The 19,059-nt window shown below is 43.2% G+C and overlaps 1 protein-coding gene and 1 long non-coding RNA gene across 6 annotated transcripts in view; one reads left to right on the top strand and one right to left on the bottom strand.

The window, feature by feature from the left end:
- Positions 1–404: 404 nt before the first annotated feature.
- CDK15 (cyclin dependent kinase 15) overlaps positions 405–19,059 on the bottom strand; it is a 38,484-nt gene continuing 19,829 nt past the window's right edge. The window contains exons 9-12 of the mRNA XM_033516111.1: positions 13,617–13,665; positions 10,906–11,045; positions 5,493–5,630; positions 405–3,181 (exon numbers count right to left, since the gene is read on the bottom strand). Coding sequence (XP_033372002.1) covers positions 5,521–5,630; positions 10,906–11,045; positions 13,617–13,665 — 299 coding nt within the window. The 3' untranslated portion in view covers positions 405–3,181; positions 5,493–5,520. The remainder of the gene's footprint in view (positions 3,182–5,492; positions 5,631–10,905; positions 11,046–13,616; positions 13,666–19,059) is intronic.
- LOC107207735 overlaps positions 5,270–19,059 on the top strand; it is a 33,520-nt gene continuing 19,730 nt past the window's right edge. Inside the window, exons 1-2 of one of the 5 annotated variants that reach the window (XR_004498281.1) lie at positions 5,270–5,562; positions 16,833–17,056. This is a non-coding gene — a long non-coding RNA (uncharacterized LOC107207735). The remainder of the gene's footprint in view (positions 5,563–16,832; positions 17,057–19,059) is intronic. The other 4 variants (XR_004498280.1, XR_001522906.2, XR_004498278.1 and 1 more) reach the window with 4 other exon arrangements.

Below are 19,059 nucleotides of genomic sequence, written 5' to 3'. Positions count from 1 at the left end.
CCGGCGAGGACTTTTATCTCTGCCCCAATATCATTACTGAAGTGACACCTGTCACATGACCCGCATCAGAGCTTTCATCTGGGCTCCCCAAATGCAGTTCTGGCTTGTGAGAGGGATTTTCCTGGCATTTCCCTCCCCCACAGATGCTTTAAAGAGCATTGCCCACTTGCACCATTACAGACAGGGGTTTGCTAGTTTTAAAGCCCTTGGATCTTTTCTTGGGCATATATAATTTGGCCAACAAACTTGCTCAAGGCTGAGACAAAACAGAATCCTGGCCTGGGAAAGAAGTTGTTTCATTTACTTCCAGATGTTTTTAAAGCAAATATTTAAGTCTGATGTTAAATTCTCTTCACATAAAGGAGGATGTTAAAGGATTTCTCAAAAACCTCAGATTTGTTTTTGGTTTTTTATTAGGTGGTCAGGAGAAACAGTTTGATGACCCATAAGCACAATGATCTCCATTTACATGCACTTTATAAACTCTCACCTGCTTTACCAAAGCATCCTGCCCCTGCCAAAAGAAAGTATTTTCTGGAAAAAAATAATAAATGTCAGTCCTGCACCTCTCTGCCAACGTCTGGGACTTTTTGTGAGGTGTTTGACAGTAAACATTTGGATTTGTGATGGGCCCACATAAATTACAGCAGTACTGAGCACTTACTTGCCACAACCCATTCAGTTATTATCTCAAAACAACATCAGACATTCAAATGTGACAGAGGATGATCACCCACAGGAACTAGATGTGAGCAGGCTGGAGATAAGAGAATATGAACTTCATGGATTTTTCCACCTCCTCCTTTCCTACCTCACACTCATCCATGAATTAAGTCTGGGGTACTTTTCTCCCTCCATAATCTGATTCAGCTAACTACAACAAAGAAAAACTCACAAAAGAGTTCATAGTTTTCCATCTGTGTTCCATAGTGAATTAAATCAGTTCTTCAAGGATTAGAAGGGTGCCAGAAAGGAAAAGAGAAAGACTGTAAAGCTTGAAGCAGGGAGAGAACTGGGGGAAGCAGAACTGCCTTTTTGGGTGGCACTAACTTGGTACATGAATTCAGATATATTTCTTGTTACCTATTCTTTCTGACTCATTACAACACTACATCCATTTTCCTCAAAAGCTGTTGCCCCTGAGATTGTGCAGGCCAGGGGATGGAAAAATCTACTGAAACCAGTACTCCTGATGTAAATAGTATTCCCATCCCATTAGCTGAGGAGAGGAGTGGTTTAGAGACAGTTTCTCTTTGATCTGGCATGTTTTAGGCATTGGGCCTACAATGTCGAGTTAATGAACAGAAGACTGCTGGATTGCAGCATATCCAGGGTCTTCCTGGCTTTCTACCCCTCTAGATACAGAATTTAAAGGTATCATTTGACTCTTTGGCAATTTAGCATGTGGCTAAATTTAGCAATGGCCATTATAGGGTGGTAGCTATGTAAAACAGCAAAGCCATTCTGTCCCACTGCTCCAGGGAAGAAGAAATTTACAATTGATGCTCTGGATAGACCATGAGGAAAAGTGACTGAGTTCTCATCATTAGATCCCTCACTGCCCATGCATAACAAATCCTTTCATTTAATATATCTTGAGCATTTAGTTGCTCTCAATTATGAGCAAACATTCAGCCACAGCCATCCCACTGCAGGCCCTAGAGATCCTGCTTCTTCACTTCTCTAAGTCCAGACATCTCCAAGAATGCAGAAGTAATGCAAAACAACCCCTATCCCAACTTGGGCATCATGTACAGCTGCTCTGTTCAGTATTGCAAAGGGAGGTCAGGTCATTGAGAGTGGCTTTGGGAGATCCAAGTCCACACAATCTAGAGGCAGAAAGACTTCTGGGACATAGCTTGCCTTTTCATGAAGGCAGAGAATTTTAAGGAACATAACCTAAGGAAAATCTTGTCCTCTCAATTGAGCAGTGCCTGCAGATAGTCTATGTCCCCTTTAATGTAGCTAATCTATGCATTCCTGAAATTATGTCTGTAGCAAGGGCAAAGGGGAACATAAACAGTTGTGCTGCTTCCTGCCCAGATCTGCAGTGTGTGTTTGCTAAGTGATGGACTGGAGTGAGGCTGGAGATGCAGCTCTCACACGAAAAGTTCACCTTTCAGTTGTTTCTATGGCTGCTACCCATAGCTCCTGGACTGGTTTTGTCCCAGAGCCTTGATGCTCTGCATAATTCTTGCTCAGAGAAGTTCTCCCAGTCATGCCAGTGACACTACTCAGATAAATAAAAATATTCAAGAAGGTTTGTATGTCTGCACCTCAGTGATTTATCTTTGTTTTTTCTTCCCAGAGGTGCTGTAGGGTTACACCAAGGCTACTGGCTTCTATGTCCCAGAGCCAAGAAAAAGTACCCAAGATAACTGAAACCAAGCAGACTAGTACTTGAACACAGTAAATGACTTGCTTTCCTAATCCTTCAAGGAAGAATTCTATGAGAAATTTCACAGTAACTGCAGTTTGGAAAGAGGTCTCTGATTTCCCCATGTATCCCCATCAGCACTCACCTCAGATTAACTTTCCTTCTCATAGTATGTCAGCAGCCTTGAGATCAAGGAGATTAAAACACTGTGGAAAGTCATGAATAAACCAGGACTCTCTGCAACAGTTGCACCAAAAATGGACTGCATTTGGCTGCATCTTAATTCTCTGCCATCTCCCCTCTGCTCATCAACACCTGCACACGTTTGGGATGCTGTATAAGACCCCTGAATTCAGCTCTAAGCAACCAGTCTGCAATGCACATGTCTAATGCTCTGCTGGTGTGGAACCAGTACGCTGGTAATCCTGTTAGTAATGGCAGAAGCTCCCTCTAGGAAATTATAACAAATAGTCTTAAACAATTCCTTTTGTTGACAACTCTATCCAAGAAACCATCTTCCCTGGAGACTTCACTCAACTCTTGACTAATCCCCTCCTTCCCTCAGGAGCTCTTTTGTTGAAGGAGATTGTAGGCATACCCCAGGAATGACAGGTCTCTGTAAGCCTTGGATGAGCCTCTACATTCTTTCAATTGTCACTCCCCATCTGTCCTGTTTGTACATCGATCTTCTGGTCCAGGGAGCTCTCTATTAAGTGACACATGGCTGAGTATATTCTGCAAGTTCAGTGTCCAGACTGTGCTGTTACATCTTCGTTGCCAAGTCAATCCTTCTGACATTGCTTTCTGAAAAACAAAAGGCAGGACATCTGCACAATTTCAATCTCTTCTACTGAAAGGTGACTTTTAAAAACACACATCCCACCCCTCAAACTGTGCCCTTGGTTTATAATCTCAAAGATTTTTCTTCATTTTGTCAACATAAGGAGTTATTTCAAAGGTCCTTGGTGTAAGAGAGGGTACAATCTGCCTCTATTGCAGAGGAATTCTATTAGGGTAAAAATCCATGGCCTAAGTCCTGAATCAAAAAGAAAAATAAATCCCAATTACAAATATTCTGCAGGGCTAATGCCTTCAGTCACCCTGCTTGTTAAAAGCTGGTTTAAAACAGGCTCTTCTCTTCCTGTTGATTCAAGTACCCTTAGCTGGTACAGTATCACATACATGTAGGAGGCACAGCATTAGTTATCTGAGCATTTATTTTGAGAGGCAGAATGAGAACAGTAGCAGATTCCAATGACCCATATGTTCCTCCTCAGCAGGTAGAGGGAAAGTGGTGGGTGGAATAGGGTAGAAAATGGGTGGAGTGTTGGCATGAAGTATATATCACCCTGGGATAGACTACTGACAGTATCTCATCTCTTCCTGAAACCAGAAGGAAAACAAGGAGGAATCTGTGATGATGTTTTGTCCCTTGCTGTGTTGCTCAGGGCCCATGGATTCAAGATGTAGCCTGGTATGTTTAGTTTCTTGGTTTTGTCTATTTTTGTAACTTAACTCAGGTTGGGAAATGAAGGAAGGTTTCATTATGTTCCCAGGAAATTCCATTCTCTCATATGCCAGCGTGAGGCTGTTGCGCTTTAGATGCCTATCTACTACCTCTCATTAGATTTGAAAAAGCATACAGAACCCCCTGCTTTCCATTGGTAGCCTATTAAAATGACAAAAAAATTACAGTTTCATTTATAACCTTGCTTGCATGTCTGAATCCAGATGCCTTTTTTAAAAAGAGAATTAATAATATGAACACCATAACATATAGAATGTTTTCCTGCAATGACCAGATTGAAAACTTAAAGCTTGTTTAGTATGCTTTGTAAGCAGCTGAAAAAGAGGGACATAATAATTTTGAGGTGAGGTTAATATATAAAAAAATGTTTAAGAGTTTCTCCTACTAGTTGCAAGTTTTCACTATTTTAAATTATATATTTATGAAATGCTCTCTAAATCATTTAAAATGGGCCAAATCCAAGTTCATTGAACACTGATGCATGGGTACCCTCCTCGAGTGAGTTGTTCCCAGAAGCCTTAGTGGAACTGACAGCCAGCTTTTCTGGCAGGATTAGTTCCTCTCTAATCACAGAGAGGGAACAGCCATCCTGTCTGCACTCAGCTGAGCAGGTGAGCAGGGAAGGCATTCAGGCTGCTTCCAAAACCCAATCTGGTCACAGCACTGGCAATGTCAGGTCTTTCCTAAAAGGATTCCAGGCTGGCCTCTCTGCCTGCTGTTGTCTACGTGATGAGGGCAGAAGGGGTAGAGAGGCTGTGAGACCAGGCACTGAGTGCTGGGACCTGATCCTATAGCAGGTACAAGTATTTGAAAGCACAGATGGGTAGCTGAGGTGTGTCCTGCTATCCTAAGGTTGCCTCTTAGCTTGGCAGACAATAAGACAGTCAAACTAATTTGGCCTCAAAATCAGTTTCCAGGTCTGCCCTGCAAGCACAGACTCAGCAGTGACTCTGACAGGACACATGCTGCTAACAAATGCACAGAGTAAACAAAGAGACAGGATATAATAAAATAATATTTTCTGGTAATTTCTTTCAATAACAGTGATTTTAAGTGAGCTTTTGGTCCTCTGTAACAAAAAGATGAACAGTACTGATGCTGAAGCATCATTTTGAAGCATGACATTAAAATAGTGATTAATTAAAACAAAAGATTTTACAAGATATGGATATTTTGCCTAGCTCTGCTCAGGTTCCAATGTGTGTGAAATCAAAACAAGTAAGCTATGAAATGTGAACTTGGTAGGAAAGGACAAAGAAGAAGAAAGCAATTTGGTCAGTTTAAGCAATAGGGAAATGAAGCAATACTTTGACTGGGTAGGCATTGGAGGAAAGGGCACTGGTCTGATACTTGGCAATATGACAAAACAAATCCAAACCTCCCATGATACCACTGAACATTGCTCATTGGGGGCCATTGGCTTGCTGATCTCTTCTCTCTGAATGGCAGATTTCTCACTTTGTTCTTACCCTGGAATGCGATCATCCAGCCCTGAGTATCAGATCTATTATCCACCTTCAGTACATGAAGAAATTAATGTGCTAAGGGTGATGGCAGCAGCTTTATCAATGGCAACTACATGCTTACCCAAGAATTATTCAATCATCCATTACTTCTACCAAAACTTGCTCGAACCTCGTGGGACATGGCCTCTTCGGTAAGAAGCAAACAGGTCACAGATTTCAGGTTGCAGTCTCACCCCTGGAACTGTGAGCGCTGACTGTCCTGCGGAAAAATCAGGTTAAAGAGAAAGCTCCAAAAGGGTCTTTTTCCTTCATTGTGCTACTTTCTTAATGCTCTCCTGTGACATTAGCCACAATATAAACTAATTCAGGATCCTATTTCTCACAGCTGCATTCCTTCTGATTGTTTTTGGAAAATTATTTCTTTAATCTAGACACTCCTCTCTAGAAATCTCATCTGCGGTTTCTTTTCTTTTTTCTTCTTCTTTTTATTGGAGCAACCAGCAAAATACTATTTGGTAGAACAGTGGTAGGAATGCAACCCGCTAATCAAAAGGATTCAAATGGATCTGTGCACTGCCAAGCTCTCTCCTTCCCACCCAACAGAGGGGAAAAAAAGAAAAAGAAAAAAGAGATAGAGCGAAGGCACGGGGCTTCTCTCCTTCAGCAATCTCACAAATGCAAAACCTTCCACTCCAGTGACTCCTCATTAACTTACCAAATCTGACAGTCTAATTATCGTAGCTGCTTCACGCTTAGAATAAATAAATACTAAAGTGGGTGTTTAAAGAAATTGAGCAATGAAATTCAGTCATCTAGACAGTCAATAGAGAGTTTATTTTAAATTTTTATATTCTTATGTATTTATATCATTTTCAGAAAGATAATGAGATAGTTGTCTTTCAGGCTAATTGAGTTCCTATGCTCATGGTTGCTTGCTGTCACAATCTCAAACTTAGCTTTAACTTTTGTGCCTTAGAAAAGCACAAACCTGATCACTACCTCCCCATTTACTCTTTTCTGCTGATAACTGGGTGAAGTCAGAAGTGCGCCTGAGGATGAGAAACGATTATGTGAGACTTCCAGTCTGGATGTCTTTCACAGCAAACAAGACAACTAAATCTTTTCAGATTTGCATTTAAGAGTGTAAAAGGGAAAATGGAAGTTAAAGAAACCTCAGCTATAACTTGCAATTAGACAAACTACAGAAAAACATCTGCTAACCTCTGATGCAATAGTGTCTGCCTCCACGAATGGTATTAACAGCACTCCCCCCAAGAGTGGTTTGTCTCCCTGAACAATAAGACCTTTATAGAGATTCTCTGGCCTGAGATCAATGGGAGCCAGAGCATTTGATCCATGTCTGTAGGACTTTGTTTCCACAAGTCATGTGGGCCAAATTTTGCGCCAGTTGCTTTTGCAAGAGCAGGAGCTGGGGAGTGAGCAAAGGAAATTTTCCCTCTTTTCCCATCTTCCCCTTTGCCCTGTGCTCCTAAACAGTGCCCAGCACATTGCCTGCTCCAGGACAGCATGCGGGGAAGAGCTTAAACAGGGCAACATGTCCAGAGAGTCCTGTGCACTTGGCAAGCATCTGCTGTGATGTTGCAACAGCTCTTTCCTAGGGTAGTGGCTTAATGACAGAATCCAAAACTTTAATGCCAGTATGAAAGCAAGCAGATCTTCCACCACTGTGGGGATCACACCTGGTGAAGTGAGGGATGATTTTCTGGAGTTGGGTGAAGATTTGTTTTATCACCTCACAGATAAGAATGCTTCTGGCTTAGGAGGGGCAGCTCCTGCTCCTCATGAGCTTTGGCTTATTCCTGTATTAAGACACATTATAAACCAGATTCATACACCTGAACGGTAGGAACTTTCTAGGTGTCTGTATCTGACTAGCAGTGAAGGATATCTATTTGCTGTGTACAGAGGTCACAAAGCAGAGTGGCAAAAAAAAAATAAAAATCAAGTGACTGTATAAAGCTTTTAGATATGTAGGAGAACCTAGGGAAACCAGCCAAGCCAAACAAGGGGTCATGAAAGCCAGCTCTTCTTTCTATGTCCCCTGCGATAACATTCACCAGTGCTGGCTAATCCCAACAGTAATGGGGTTTTTAAGGCTTGCAGCCTTAACCTCCTCACTGCCCACACTTGCTTACTTGCTTTGTCTTAGCTTAGATGCAACAGACATTAAAAAGACTGTCAACATCAAGCCTCCCTCCTCCTTGTCTCTGAAAGGCTGAATAGTGGGCTGTTTCAGGAGAAATGTTATAGTGTCTTCATCACCTGGTGCACTGGTTTTGTGTTGCTGGGGGAGGTAATTAGAGACCAGTTGTACTCAAAAAGAGCAAGCATGTCCTAGTCAAAGCCAGGATCCCATCCATGCAACACACAATCCTCCTCATGGAGCACATACTGGAACTGCTAACTGCTGTGCTGAGGGTATGGCCAGTGGGTCCAGTGGGGAAAGGATCTGAGCTGGCAGCTCAGGCCTCCCTGGCTCCTGTGCCTGTGTGTTTTGGCTAGAGCTCTTCTTGCAGTGTGTTTTCTTGGGAGTGCTCTGTTGGTAACCCCAAATCCCACTGCTTACCTTCCCTGCTTGCAAGCCTGCTCTAAAGCATCAGAGGGCAAAAGAGAGGGAAAATAAACCAAATCTACAACTAAGAATAATAAGCTGCAATTGTTACTGTGTCTGACCTGTCTGACAGCAGAGTGAGATACCTCCTCAGAAGGCCCTTTGCACTTCAGGAGTGACACTGAGTTGAGAGCACAGCTCATGCTTTCTTGATTCAAGGATCTCATCTTTCTTCCAGGAGGGATTAATTGGACAGAAAACATTCTGCTTTAGCAGGTGGCAAAGGGTTAGACTGAAGTTTTATCAGAGCTGCTGCAGTGCAGGGCTGCACTGCACAGAGATAATTGTCTCAGGATTGGCTTCGGCCAGAAAAAGGACAGCAAATGCTCTGGTTTTACAAAAGGTCATCACTGCCACCCCTTAGGCTACCAGCCACACTGAAGAGAAGCTGAATAAACTCCTGCACTTCTCTCTGTTTTTATATCCAGAGGTGCTGGTGGCACATGTAGGATTAAGGCAACCAAGATAATCAACAAGGTTTGAACCCAGGCCTCAGTAATCCCCTCCTAGAGCTAGAGGCACAGGAGTGAGCAGCTGTGGGCCAGCCCCACTCAGAGGACAAAGAACCTTCTTCCTCCCTTAGAGCATGGGCTACTCTTTCTTTTCCAGCACTTTGTGCTCAGATGAGCACAGCAACAGCCACCTGTTCCACTCTCTAGGAGCTGGCCACTAAGAAGTAAAGAGCCCTGAGCTCCCTCTCTCCCATTCCAGGGGCAGCAGCCAGCCTCTAACCATTAGCATTCCCCCTAATAATCAGAATCATGCTATTTGGAGGGGTACTTAACTTTGAAACAGTGATTTCTCCAATTATTTTTTCCCAGGAACTGACCTTTGAAAAACATCCTCTGTTTTTCAAGCTTCCTGCTTGTCATAACAACTTATAAAAAGAATGGTTATGGATACAATTATTTCATAAAAACAGAGAATAAATTCTTATGAGAAGCTTTTCTTTTTTCAAATGTTGTTTCCTTCTTACTGTCTCACATACCTTGGGATCAACCCCCTCTTATTTCACCTTTCATCTCCATATCATTCTTTGCCCTTCTGCTTTAACTTTTGCCTTCAGAGGATGGCAACTAATAGCCAGCATCCTCTAGAACAAAGTGTGAACAGAATATATTTAAAATCTGCACTGTTATCATAGCAACAAGAATTTTAAAATGGTACAGTTAAATTCCAAAACAGTGTTATGCCAAAGTGACACAAGAGAGCAAATGTCTTAAACAATTATGGCTATAGGAATGGCTACATGGGGAATTATTCAGAATTGCCTAAATGTTACAGGCTTAATGAGTCACTCATGAATATGGTCTTGCACGATCGTACTGTACTTGTTTCAGCCCTCTGCACTTTGATTCTGTTCTCAACACATTGGTTGCTATGATAACGCCATGCAGTTTCCTGTCCACAAGGTACTTCTTGCTGCAATATGGGGGATAATAAATATGGGATGGTGCCTAAACCCAGGTGAAATGAATCTGTCCCCTCACTGGCAGCATATGGGAGAGACTGACACGTTATGCCAATCTGTTTTCTCATTCCTTCTATTTCTCTTCACTCTCTCCCTTTCTCTCACACTGTCTGTCTCTGTACCTGTTTTTTTCCACTCTCTCTCTCTCTCTCTCAGCACTGACACTTTCATCTTCTCCCTTGGGGATTGGAGATGTCACTGCGGGAAGTGCTTGTCCGCCTCTCTGGCAGCAGCAGAGCCCTGTGGCTTTGACAAACCTCATTTAATTGGGAGGAAGCCAGGAGGGTTTGAAAGAACTGAAACATCCACGAAACTCCTTTTATCAGGCATAATTTAAACTCTGCATGGAAAAAACCCTATATGTATAAAGAAAAGTCAACTTCCCTCCTGCTGTGCGTGCTCCCCTCCTCCCCCCCCGGCACAGGCAGGCTCCTGCGAGATTCCATCTTTTCATTTTTCTAAAAGTGTCAAAGTAGATTTGTGCTCTGTGGCTGGGTGAACAGAAAAGGAATGCAGATGTCTCTCACTCAAGCACATACACACACAGAGCACCTTCTGAAGGGCAGCAGTTTGGGGGATTGGGAGAGATGCTAGCTGGCTGCTCCTCCACTTGGGATGTGTCACAGGAGCCAGAAATTTGGATTTCCAATAGCTGGACAACACATGAGCCACGAAGGCTTTTTCTCAGTTGCCCCTGTCTTAAAAACCACCACCAAACTAACTAGTGTACAGGGCGCCCAGGAGGCAACAGGGAATGCAAGGTCCCTTTGGCCTGCAGCCCAATAGAAGGGAGCTTTTCCTAGAGAGGAGCAGAACTGCAGCTTGAGACACCCTGTATTTATTCTCAGCTGAGGCCAGAAGAGGCAGAACTGTGTGTGCTTAAAAGAAGGGAGCGAGGGAAGAAGAAAATAAAGCAGGTAAAACAGAAGGAGAACTGGTGTGACAGGGTACAAGGAACAGCTGTCTCAACATCAAAAGGGAGCGGGAGAAGCAGTCCGAGGGAACTGGGGCTAGCACACCATGCTGAGCAGATGGGAATTCAGGACATCAGGAGGGACCAGCAGGTGTGTTACACTGAACACACAGTGTGAGTAACTGGGGAAACGTTCAGGCCCTTTGGGTTACAGAATGAGGGGGGATGACCTGTCAAAGCAGGTACACCTCTGCTTTGCAGGTGGACCATGGCAGCAGCCCATCAAGGTCCCCTTCTAGTATTAACGCAGGGGGCAAGTAGAGGAAAACAGAAAAGCAAGTTGTCAAATTTGCCACAGGATGTAAATCTTGCAGCATACAGGAGTGGGGAGGGAGTGCAGGCAAAAAAGAGAGACATCTAGCTGAATGGCAGAGATTTTCAAAATAGTGAGGAAACTCCCAGTAAATAGCATGTGAAGCAGCTCTTTCTTGGTGAGATGAAATTGAGAGTTAACTTACCACCAGGAACTTGGTAGAGCTGTTGAGGCAGAGGGCTGAAGAAGCCATGAAGAAGTGCATCTTGTGCAGAGATTCGGCCTCGAGGGAAGGCCGTGAGCATCCTGGAGGCCAAATTCTCTGCTGCTGGCACCCTGCTTATCCTAGGAAATCAAGAGAAAACAGCACTGGAGATGAGGATGAGCCAGAAAGCTGGAACCAGAACATGACCCAGCCCCTCTCAGCTTGAGGCAAAGATAGTGGAGGGACACAAGGGAGCTGGATAAACCCATTCCAGCTTTATAGCTTTTCCAGACATTTGCTTTTCCATCTGAGTTTGACTATGTTGGGGTATATGCATCCAGGATTTCAGCTCAAAATCATATTTACAGACAAATTTTGAAAACAAATTTCTGTTTTTTAAAAAGAAGATTATAAGTGAAAGGGGAAATAATACTGAGCAGACTATATTTTACATGTTGTAACTGTAATATCAGAGTTTGTTGGTACCAGTTTACAGTGACAATCCAAATGTAGAAAATAACTAGCCCATTAAGACTAGAGGTCAAACCTAATAAATCTAAAGAAAATATAATTTCCTCTTCTCCAACCCCAGTACCAGTAGTGCAGCTGGTTGTAAAATGTATTGGGGATTCACAGAGAAGGATCTGTTTCTCGGGGTGAGTACTTAAAATAAATGTAGTACACATATGCTCCATGCCCAGCTAATATCAATGCCAAGTGGCTGCTCTCTAGAGAAGCACACAGCTGGGGACAAGGAAGTGGAAGAGTGAAAACAAACCAACAAGGAAACAAACAAAAATAGTCATTTAGTTTTACAGCTTTTACTTTGTTTGTTTGTTCTGATCACATTTCAGCTTCAGAGCATGGCCTGTTGTGCTTCCTCCCTTGGCCCCAATGGTGCTTCCCCTCCAAGTGACATCAGGGCTGGGATCCCCCTGCCCCTGCACTCCCCCTCCCTATACAGGACATTTGACATGCTGACATTTTTGTTTTGAGGAGGTAAAATGTAACACATAAAAGAAGAGGAAAAACCACCAAGACAAAAGGGGAGAAAGAGACCCTGAGAAACAAATTTGTAGAAGGTATATGGCCTCACTGTGGTAGATAATTGGTGAATTTTCACCTCCAACAAAACTGTTCAAGTCCCTGCTTCCCTGGGGACCAGGGATGGAACAGGGAGCCAAAGTATCCAGTCTGAAGTCTCTTGCTAGAGCTGCATGACAGGCTGCCTCTCCCATGGCAGGGTCTTACTGGAGACCTTCTGCCCCCTCAGTCCTGCTGCTGCAGGCTCCCACTCTGGGCAGCAACACAGTTCAGTGCTTCCCACCATGGCTTGGTGGTGGCCAAGCTCTGTGGAGAGCTCCCCTTTGATTTCTTAATTGTCCATGGAGAGTCATGGCTGAGAGGTCTGAATGAAGCAGCTCTTTCCTTCTCCCAAGCCGAGCATTCCAATGGTCATGGCAGCATCAGGACTCTAAGGCAGATATGGAGCTGACTCACATGCAGCCCAGAGCTCTGCTACACTGGTGCCAGGCCAGCCCCTTGGTATGGCCTGTAATAGGCTCTGTCAAAGGATTATGGCCAAAAAACAGAAGTGCAATATAACATGGTTGCAAGGAATACACTTATTTCTTTGTTCAGGCTGAGAGAGGATTTGTTCTGTTCCAGGACCTGCATTATAAGGGTTTGGGACATACTGAGCTTTCTCAAGCTGACAATTGCATGACAATGGCCAGCGTTTCAGTAACCTCTGCTTTGCTGAAAACTTTAGCATGTTTGTTCAGCCATTTAGAATAGCATCTGGGAAATCCTGCTCTGAAGGGCAGCACACTTCCCTCCTAGGAAGGCTGGATCCCAAGCAATCAGCTGAACAGATAATAAACATCAATGAAAAATGTGGTTATGTCCTCAAAGGATATTTGATTATTGACATTTTCATGTATATAATTTTGAGGACAAATCCTGTCTTGTCTTTTCCTACATATCTATAAAACCTGCTGCATGCATTAAAATCAGTTTAAGGGGATTTGACTGCAATGACTCCCTCAGCTAGGTTATGACACTTTGTCTGACTGTAAATTTCTTTCACTGATACATACATACATTCTGTATATATGTGTGTGTGTGCCTGAAAAAATACTCCCTTCCCTCAGCACACTAGGGAGTGATTCAGCAGTGCTGGTGTGTCTGGTCAAGCTGCGTGTGTAACCATGGCCTTCATCTCATAGCTTTGGCCACTAAGAATGTGATTTTCCCCCTCCTAACTAATCACAGTATTATTTCATTGTCTCATGAAAATGCTGTCCTAGCATGTCTTCCTTACCGCTGTTGAGCAATATTCCTACAGTCTGTTTTCAAAAATGAAAATTGGGACAGTGCAAAATCTGTCCTCGGTCTGGGCAAGAGAGCCTGGGAAAGCACAACCTTCTCAATCGAACTGTGCCCCACAAAAAGCTGCACACAAAGTCACTGAATCACTGCTTATCTCGGAATAATCACTACTCCTCTGAGAATAATAAACCCACTATGTGTCTACCTTTGCTGCGATCTCTCAAAATCAGTTGCTTAACTGATGTTAGATCTGCTTGTTACTACAGAGCCACCCTGCTCTTCCTGAGCTTGCCAAAAGAGCTCATTTCAAGTTAAATGATTGCATAAAGAAACAAATAAACCCAGAGGCGATTTTGACATTGCTGTTATAGGTAGCTTACCTGTCACAGATGACTTGGAGTCTCTGAGGTCTCCTGGAAGCAACCAGTTCTAGAAAGTATAATATGCAATCACAAGATTAAATGAAAATCAAGCTAAAACCCATTCTTTCAGCCCTAAGAAAAAATGTGCTCAGAATTTCAAAGGACCCTATAGAACCTATCGTCTTATTATTCATAAATATACATTATTCCTATAGGACTTGAGTGCCTGCATTGATCTTAATAAGGCTGTTCCAGTTCTGTAACCCTTTCCTTTCATATATCTGTGAGTATAGGCCTTGGACCTCCTCCTGTTACGGGCAAGTCTTAGCTTTGACATCAATAAAAGCAGTACCAGTCCCTAAAGCCTTCACACAAAGGAAGCAAAAAGAAGTTTGCAGGCCTGAATCCCCAGCAATTGTCTTGGCTTTCCAAGGGGCTGCTGAGCTTCACATATTGTCCCCAAGGGTACTTGGGGCTTTTCTACATGGATGCAGCAAGTAAGACTGGGGACAGAGACAAGGCACTTTGATCCCACTCTCTTCTTGCCCAAAGTTCTCACTAAGTGTTGTTTGTCCAGTTAACCATGCTCAGAGAGGCTTTGTATTCACTGATTATTATGATCTCTATCAGACTGGGACTTAGCAGAGTTTGCAGTTTTGTGAAGTCTGTGTTCTTGTTGATATTTTTCAAGGAAATATTTCTAAACATTGTGGTAAATATAGAGAATACGTTCCTCAAATATTTTGTTGTAAAGCATTAATTTTCTCAGGCTTAGATATGAATGAATGGCTTAAGCCTGGAAAATTTCCCCATAGAGCTAATCAACAGAGAGATTTTCTTGCATCAGAAAGGCTGCAATCTCTAGCCCCCTACATTTTCCTGAGCACTGTTTCTGACAGCAGAGAATGAACAGTGGCACTCTAATCATGGGAATGAGAGCAGGAAGGGTGGTGTCGACCTCTCTTCCAGCTCAGCCTGGACAAGCATTCCCCACAGCAGTGAGACCACCAGGAGGCAAGCGCCACTGGTCTGTTACCAGCAGACCCAGAGCTCAGTTGGGGTTAATGCTGCACCCTCCAAGAGCATCTACCCTCCCTGCCTGGAAGCACCAGGCACTTCATTCAGGACAGGAGCTGCCTGCTGCAGTCAAGGTGGGAGTCCCCTCTGCCTTTGCCTGCAAGGCCAGTTCCAGAGTGCCAGACACAGCGTCTGACTTGATGCACAGACAACTTGAAAAAGTGCAAATGACCCAACTTCCAGCCCTTGACTTTTCCAGCAGCAATCTTGCACCATTAAACCAGGCAAGCAGGTTGTTAAACCTATCACAGGGTAAGTAACAGTTCAGAACTGAATTGTTCTCCTACACCCAAGTACTAAGGTAATTTCTAGAGCAGTAAATAGGAATATAACTTGGGATGGATTCATGGTTGCTTATGTGCCAGAGCACTGGAATATCACCAATATACAGAAGCTATAAATTAGCATCGTGAATACTCCCTTCCCAAATATGTCCAGTCAAGATTGGTAGAACATTCCTCTTGGATCACTAGTAACATTTTCACTGGATCATCTTTCCTTCTTTCTGCCCCCTTGACTGTAATATAAATGTAGAAATAAATTACCCAAATTGACTAGAGATGTAAAGTTTCTAGACAGAATAGAAGAAAAAACATTTTTAAAATGGTTTGGAAAGGCAAAAAATTCTTCTGAGGTAGAAATTTTTGCCTCTTCACAGAGCTGGCCAAAAACTTTCAGATGTTGTAACTTTCAGAAAAATTTGATTTGTGAGATGAAAACATTCTATGACAATATATCAATTTCATTAAATATTTAGTAAAAATGCCAAGATTACTCAAGTACTGTACTTTACTGAAATCTTTTACCATTAATAATCTTTAATGAGTTTAACACAGAATTTTAAAAATGCATGTTCAGTTGGTAACAGCAGGGCAAAACATTTCAATGATATCTTGGTGAAATGTCACTTTGTTTTTGTGGAGTGCATTCTCAGGATTAACATTCCAAAGAAGGAAATAGGATTCTCTTTACATTAGAAATAGAAATATCAGCTTGCTTACTGAGAATTGGGAGGAATTATAGCGTTCACTGTGTTAAGCAAGCCTCTTGACTTAAATTTATCTTTTATGTAACTTGGAGATTAATAATTATCTGCAAGGGATAATGTAAAAGCCAGTGAGCCAACAACTCCTGTCCCTGTCCAAACACATCTCTCAGTGAAGAATTCAGCTTGAATGAGGACTGCCAAATTTGCCACTTTGAGTATACAGAGCTTTGATTATAAATGGAAGATATGGTAAGAAAACAGTGTGTCTGTGCTCAAGGATTTAATGCAGTTAACTAATGCACTTTAAATCAGTTCAGATTAATCTCCTGACTGACCCCATATAGACAAATCCTTAGAGAATGCTGAGGCCCCATTGTGTTGAGCAGGGTAAAAACAGAGCAGTAAATATTTTCCTTACTGTAAGATTAAGACCAATCTAAAATTGTAAAACACGGTAAACAGCTACTTCATAAAGGTAAGAGATAAAGAATATTTAGGGAATTCCAAAAAGTGGATGAACTACTGATTCAATCGTCTCACAATGATGATCTAGACATAAAATGATGGGATTGTGTAGGGCTGATTGGCTTTTTTAACAATATGAGTAGATCTGAAAGATAGCGCTTAGGTTTGTTATTTTCTATCCTTATGCAAGGCAGAGTGTGCTAATGAGGAAATACCTTCTTATTTGAAAACCCAGGTGGAAGTGGCTAATGAACTGATAATGAGGCAAGCAAGCCAGAGGACAAAAGTTAAACTTTCCTAATTGATGAAGAGAGAGAAAGAGGATGCCAAGTGCTGCTGAATGAAGGCAGTGGGGTTGCAGGCTCACAGAGAAAATTTCTCTCATTAGTGAAATCTCTGTGGCTTCAGGACAGGAGCAGAGCTCTGTCTGTGTGGCAGGCTGGAAACTGCAGGCTGTGCCCATTGCCACACAGATGGGAAATTTCCCTACACCCTGGCTAGCATACATTGCACATTAGTTACAGTGCTGCTCTTGCCTTTGAGATCAAAGCCACATGCAGTTTATTATGACAATAAAAATTTTATCGTTTTAGAATTCAGTTTTCAACTATCCCATGTGTTAAATGAAATATCAGCATAAAAAGTGAGATTACAAAAAAAAAAAAATGCAGACATCATCTGCATTTTCACAAATGTCATCGAAGTTTGTGTTTCAGAGCCTGCTGCTTGTTGCCTCCATCTGCTGGTGACATTTTGGAAACGCAACAGACACTAAAAATCGTACCTGGGAGCACAAATTGACACTGGAAAGCTTCTAAGTATCATTCAGCATACCAGAGCCTGCAGATACCTGAAAAACCAGGCCTTATTTGAAAGTCATTGCTGCATCTGAAAAGGCCTTGTGTGAAACCTGCATCTGCTCTTTGAGGTAATATTACCTGGCATAGGCGAGTTCAGCATTCAGCCTGTGCAATAAATCAAGGAGTAAAGCTCACTCTCATTCATCATGTTATGGATAAATATGCACTGCTCCCCACTCTTTGGAATCCAAATGTCAGAAAAAGGAAACAAAAACTAACTTGGTGCATTGGGCGCTCCCAGTTTTCCCAGTTTGGCAAAAGCACAAGCTTAATGTCATGGGCTGTGATTCCTAATCCTTTCCTGCCCTTGACCCCTGCTGTCTAGATTCAAACTTGTAACCATTAATGGGGCTGGATCAAAACACTGGCCTTCTGGTGTCACCAATGGTGTTTAGAGGGGATTTAAACTCACTGCTTTTCAGCGCAGTGAAATGAACACAGCAGTAGATTAATGCAAGGATTTGAGCTCACACAGCATGAGAGCTTTCAAAAATAGTGTTAACAGAGCTACAACTGCCTCTTTCAGGGGAAGCAAAATGAGGGAACAGAACAAATGAACAAACACAGGGCAAAGCCTTGTCACTATGGGTAGGGCTGGTAAGCCTGGGGAGCCAGGGAGACACACAGTGTGTGCTGTGTCAGAGTGTGCTGAGATGTGGGGCAGGAGCTCTCCCAGTCCTTCACGCTCTCCAGGGAATGGCTCTCCAACCTGCTTGCAGGCCCTATGATCGCACATAATTCCCTATCCCAAGTGTCTCTCCTACAGAGAGAAGGTGAGCTCACAAGCTGTAGGGCTGCCCACCAACAGGTTACTCACCTGTCCTTCCCATTCACCTGGAGTCAGGTTGAGACTTTGGTAAACTGTAGGGAATGGGCTTGAGGCTGTTCTTGAACTTCTTTGTGCAAGACACCGGGGCATAGGGTAGTAAAAAACTCCTTTGCACATTTCATCCCTTGCCAGTTGCCCATAGAGGAGGCAGAGGAGCTGCTTTTCCTCCAGCTGCCCTGTGTGTGCCTGACTCACAGACCCCACAGCCCATGCTGTATCCTTTACAGACTGCAGCAGGATGTGCTCAAGCCCACAGCAGTGACAGGAAAACATCTAAAGGTTTCCAGCTTTCATTTCAAAGATTCCTACTAACCCACCTGGCCCAGGAACCCTTCCAGTAACAATTTCAGTCTGGGGCTGAGCCTATGCTGCTGAATCCAGTGGGAGTTTTGCCATCAACTTCAATGAGAATAGGATCACACCTCAGTGCTTTGTTTTGCCCGTGTTCATTCCTTGCCGCGGGCAGGAACCTGTTTGTTTGTTTGCTGCCTGTGCTCAGTGTGAACATCAATAGGACTAGCTAAAAGAATTCAAACCATCGGATTTGGGGAAGAGCTCCAAAGTTTGTTTGCTTATCTGAACCAACCCAGGCAACCAGATTTGCACAAATGGTCTGGGAATAACCTCAGGAGAGAAGGTTTTCTCAGGCAGACTCCATAGATTGTGGTTGGGCTGAGCATGTCCTGGGGGGGAAACAGCATTTGTGCTTCAGGGAAGAGAGGGGAAGTGCCCAGAAGCATATAAATGGCATTTAGCTTTAAACAGAGAGACTCATTTATCTTCTTACCATCAGTCCCATCAAGAAGTGAATTGATTTAGTTCATGAGTAGGGCAAATATTCCAGCTTTAGACTAGCCTTCTTCTGTCCAGACTAGTTTGTGTAATCCAGATGTGAGCCAAGTGCTTGGTTCTTGTATGTGGCTGGAACAGCTCACAGCCCCTTAGGCTATCAAGAGGGGAGAGGGATATTGCCTCTCCAGCTAACACAGCTATTGCCCCGAACACTGACATAGAACCCCCTCTTCCATGTGTTTGCCAGCTCTGTGGGATGCTCCAACAGAACAGTGTCCTCTGAGTCCTGCATTTCTGCCTGGTCCACAAAAGGCACCCGCATCCTGGTAGCAGAGCAGAGCACAGTACAGCACAGCACAGCACAGCACAGGTCAATTCTGCCCCTCTGGAGTCCATTAGGGAAACTTTCTATCAAGTCTGAAAACACGTCAGACTTGAAAACTGCCTATG

The sequence above is a fragment of the Parus major genome, chromosome 7 (assembly GCF_001522545.3).
Source record: "Parus major isolate Abel chromosome 7, Parus_major1.1, whole genome shotgun sequence".
NCBI lineage: Eukaryota > Metazoa > Chordata > Aves > Passeriformes > Paridae > Parus > Parus major.
The sequence above is the reverse complement of the archived record's forward strand: the minus strand, read 5'-3'. Positions and strand labels throughout refer to the sequence as shown.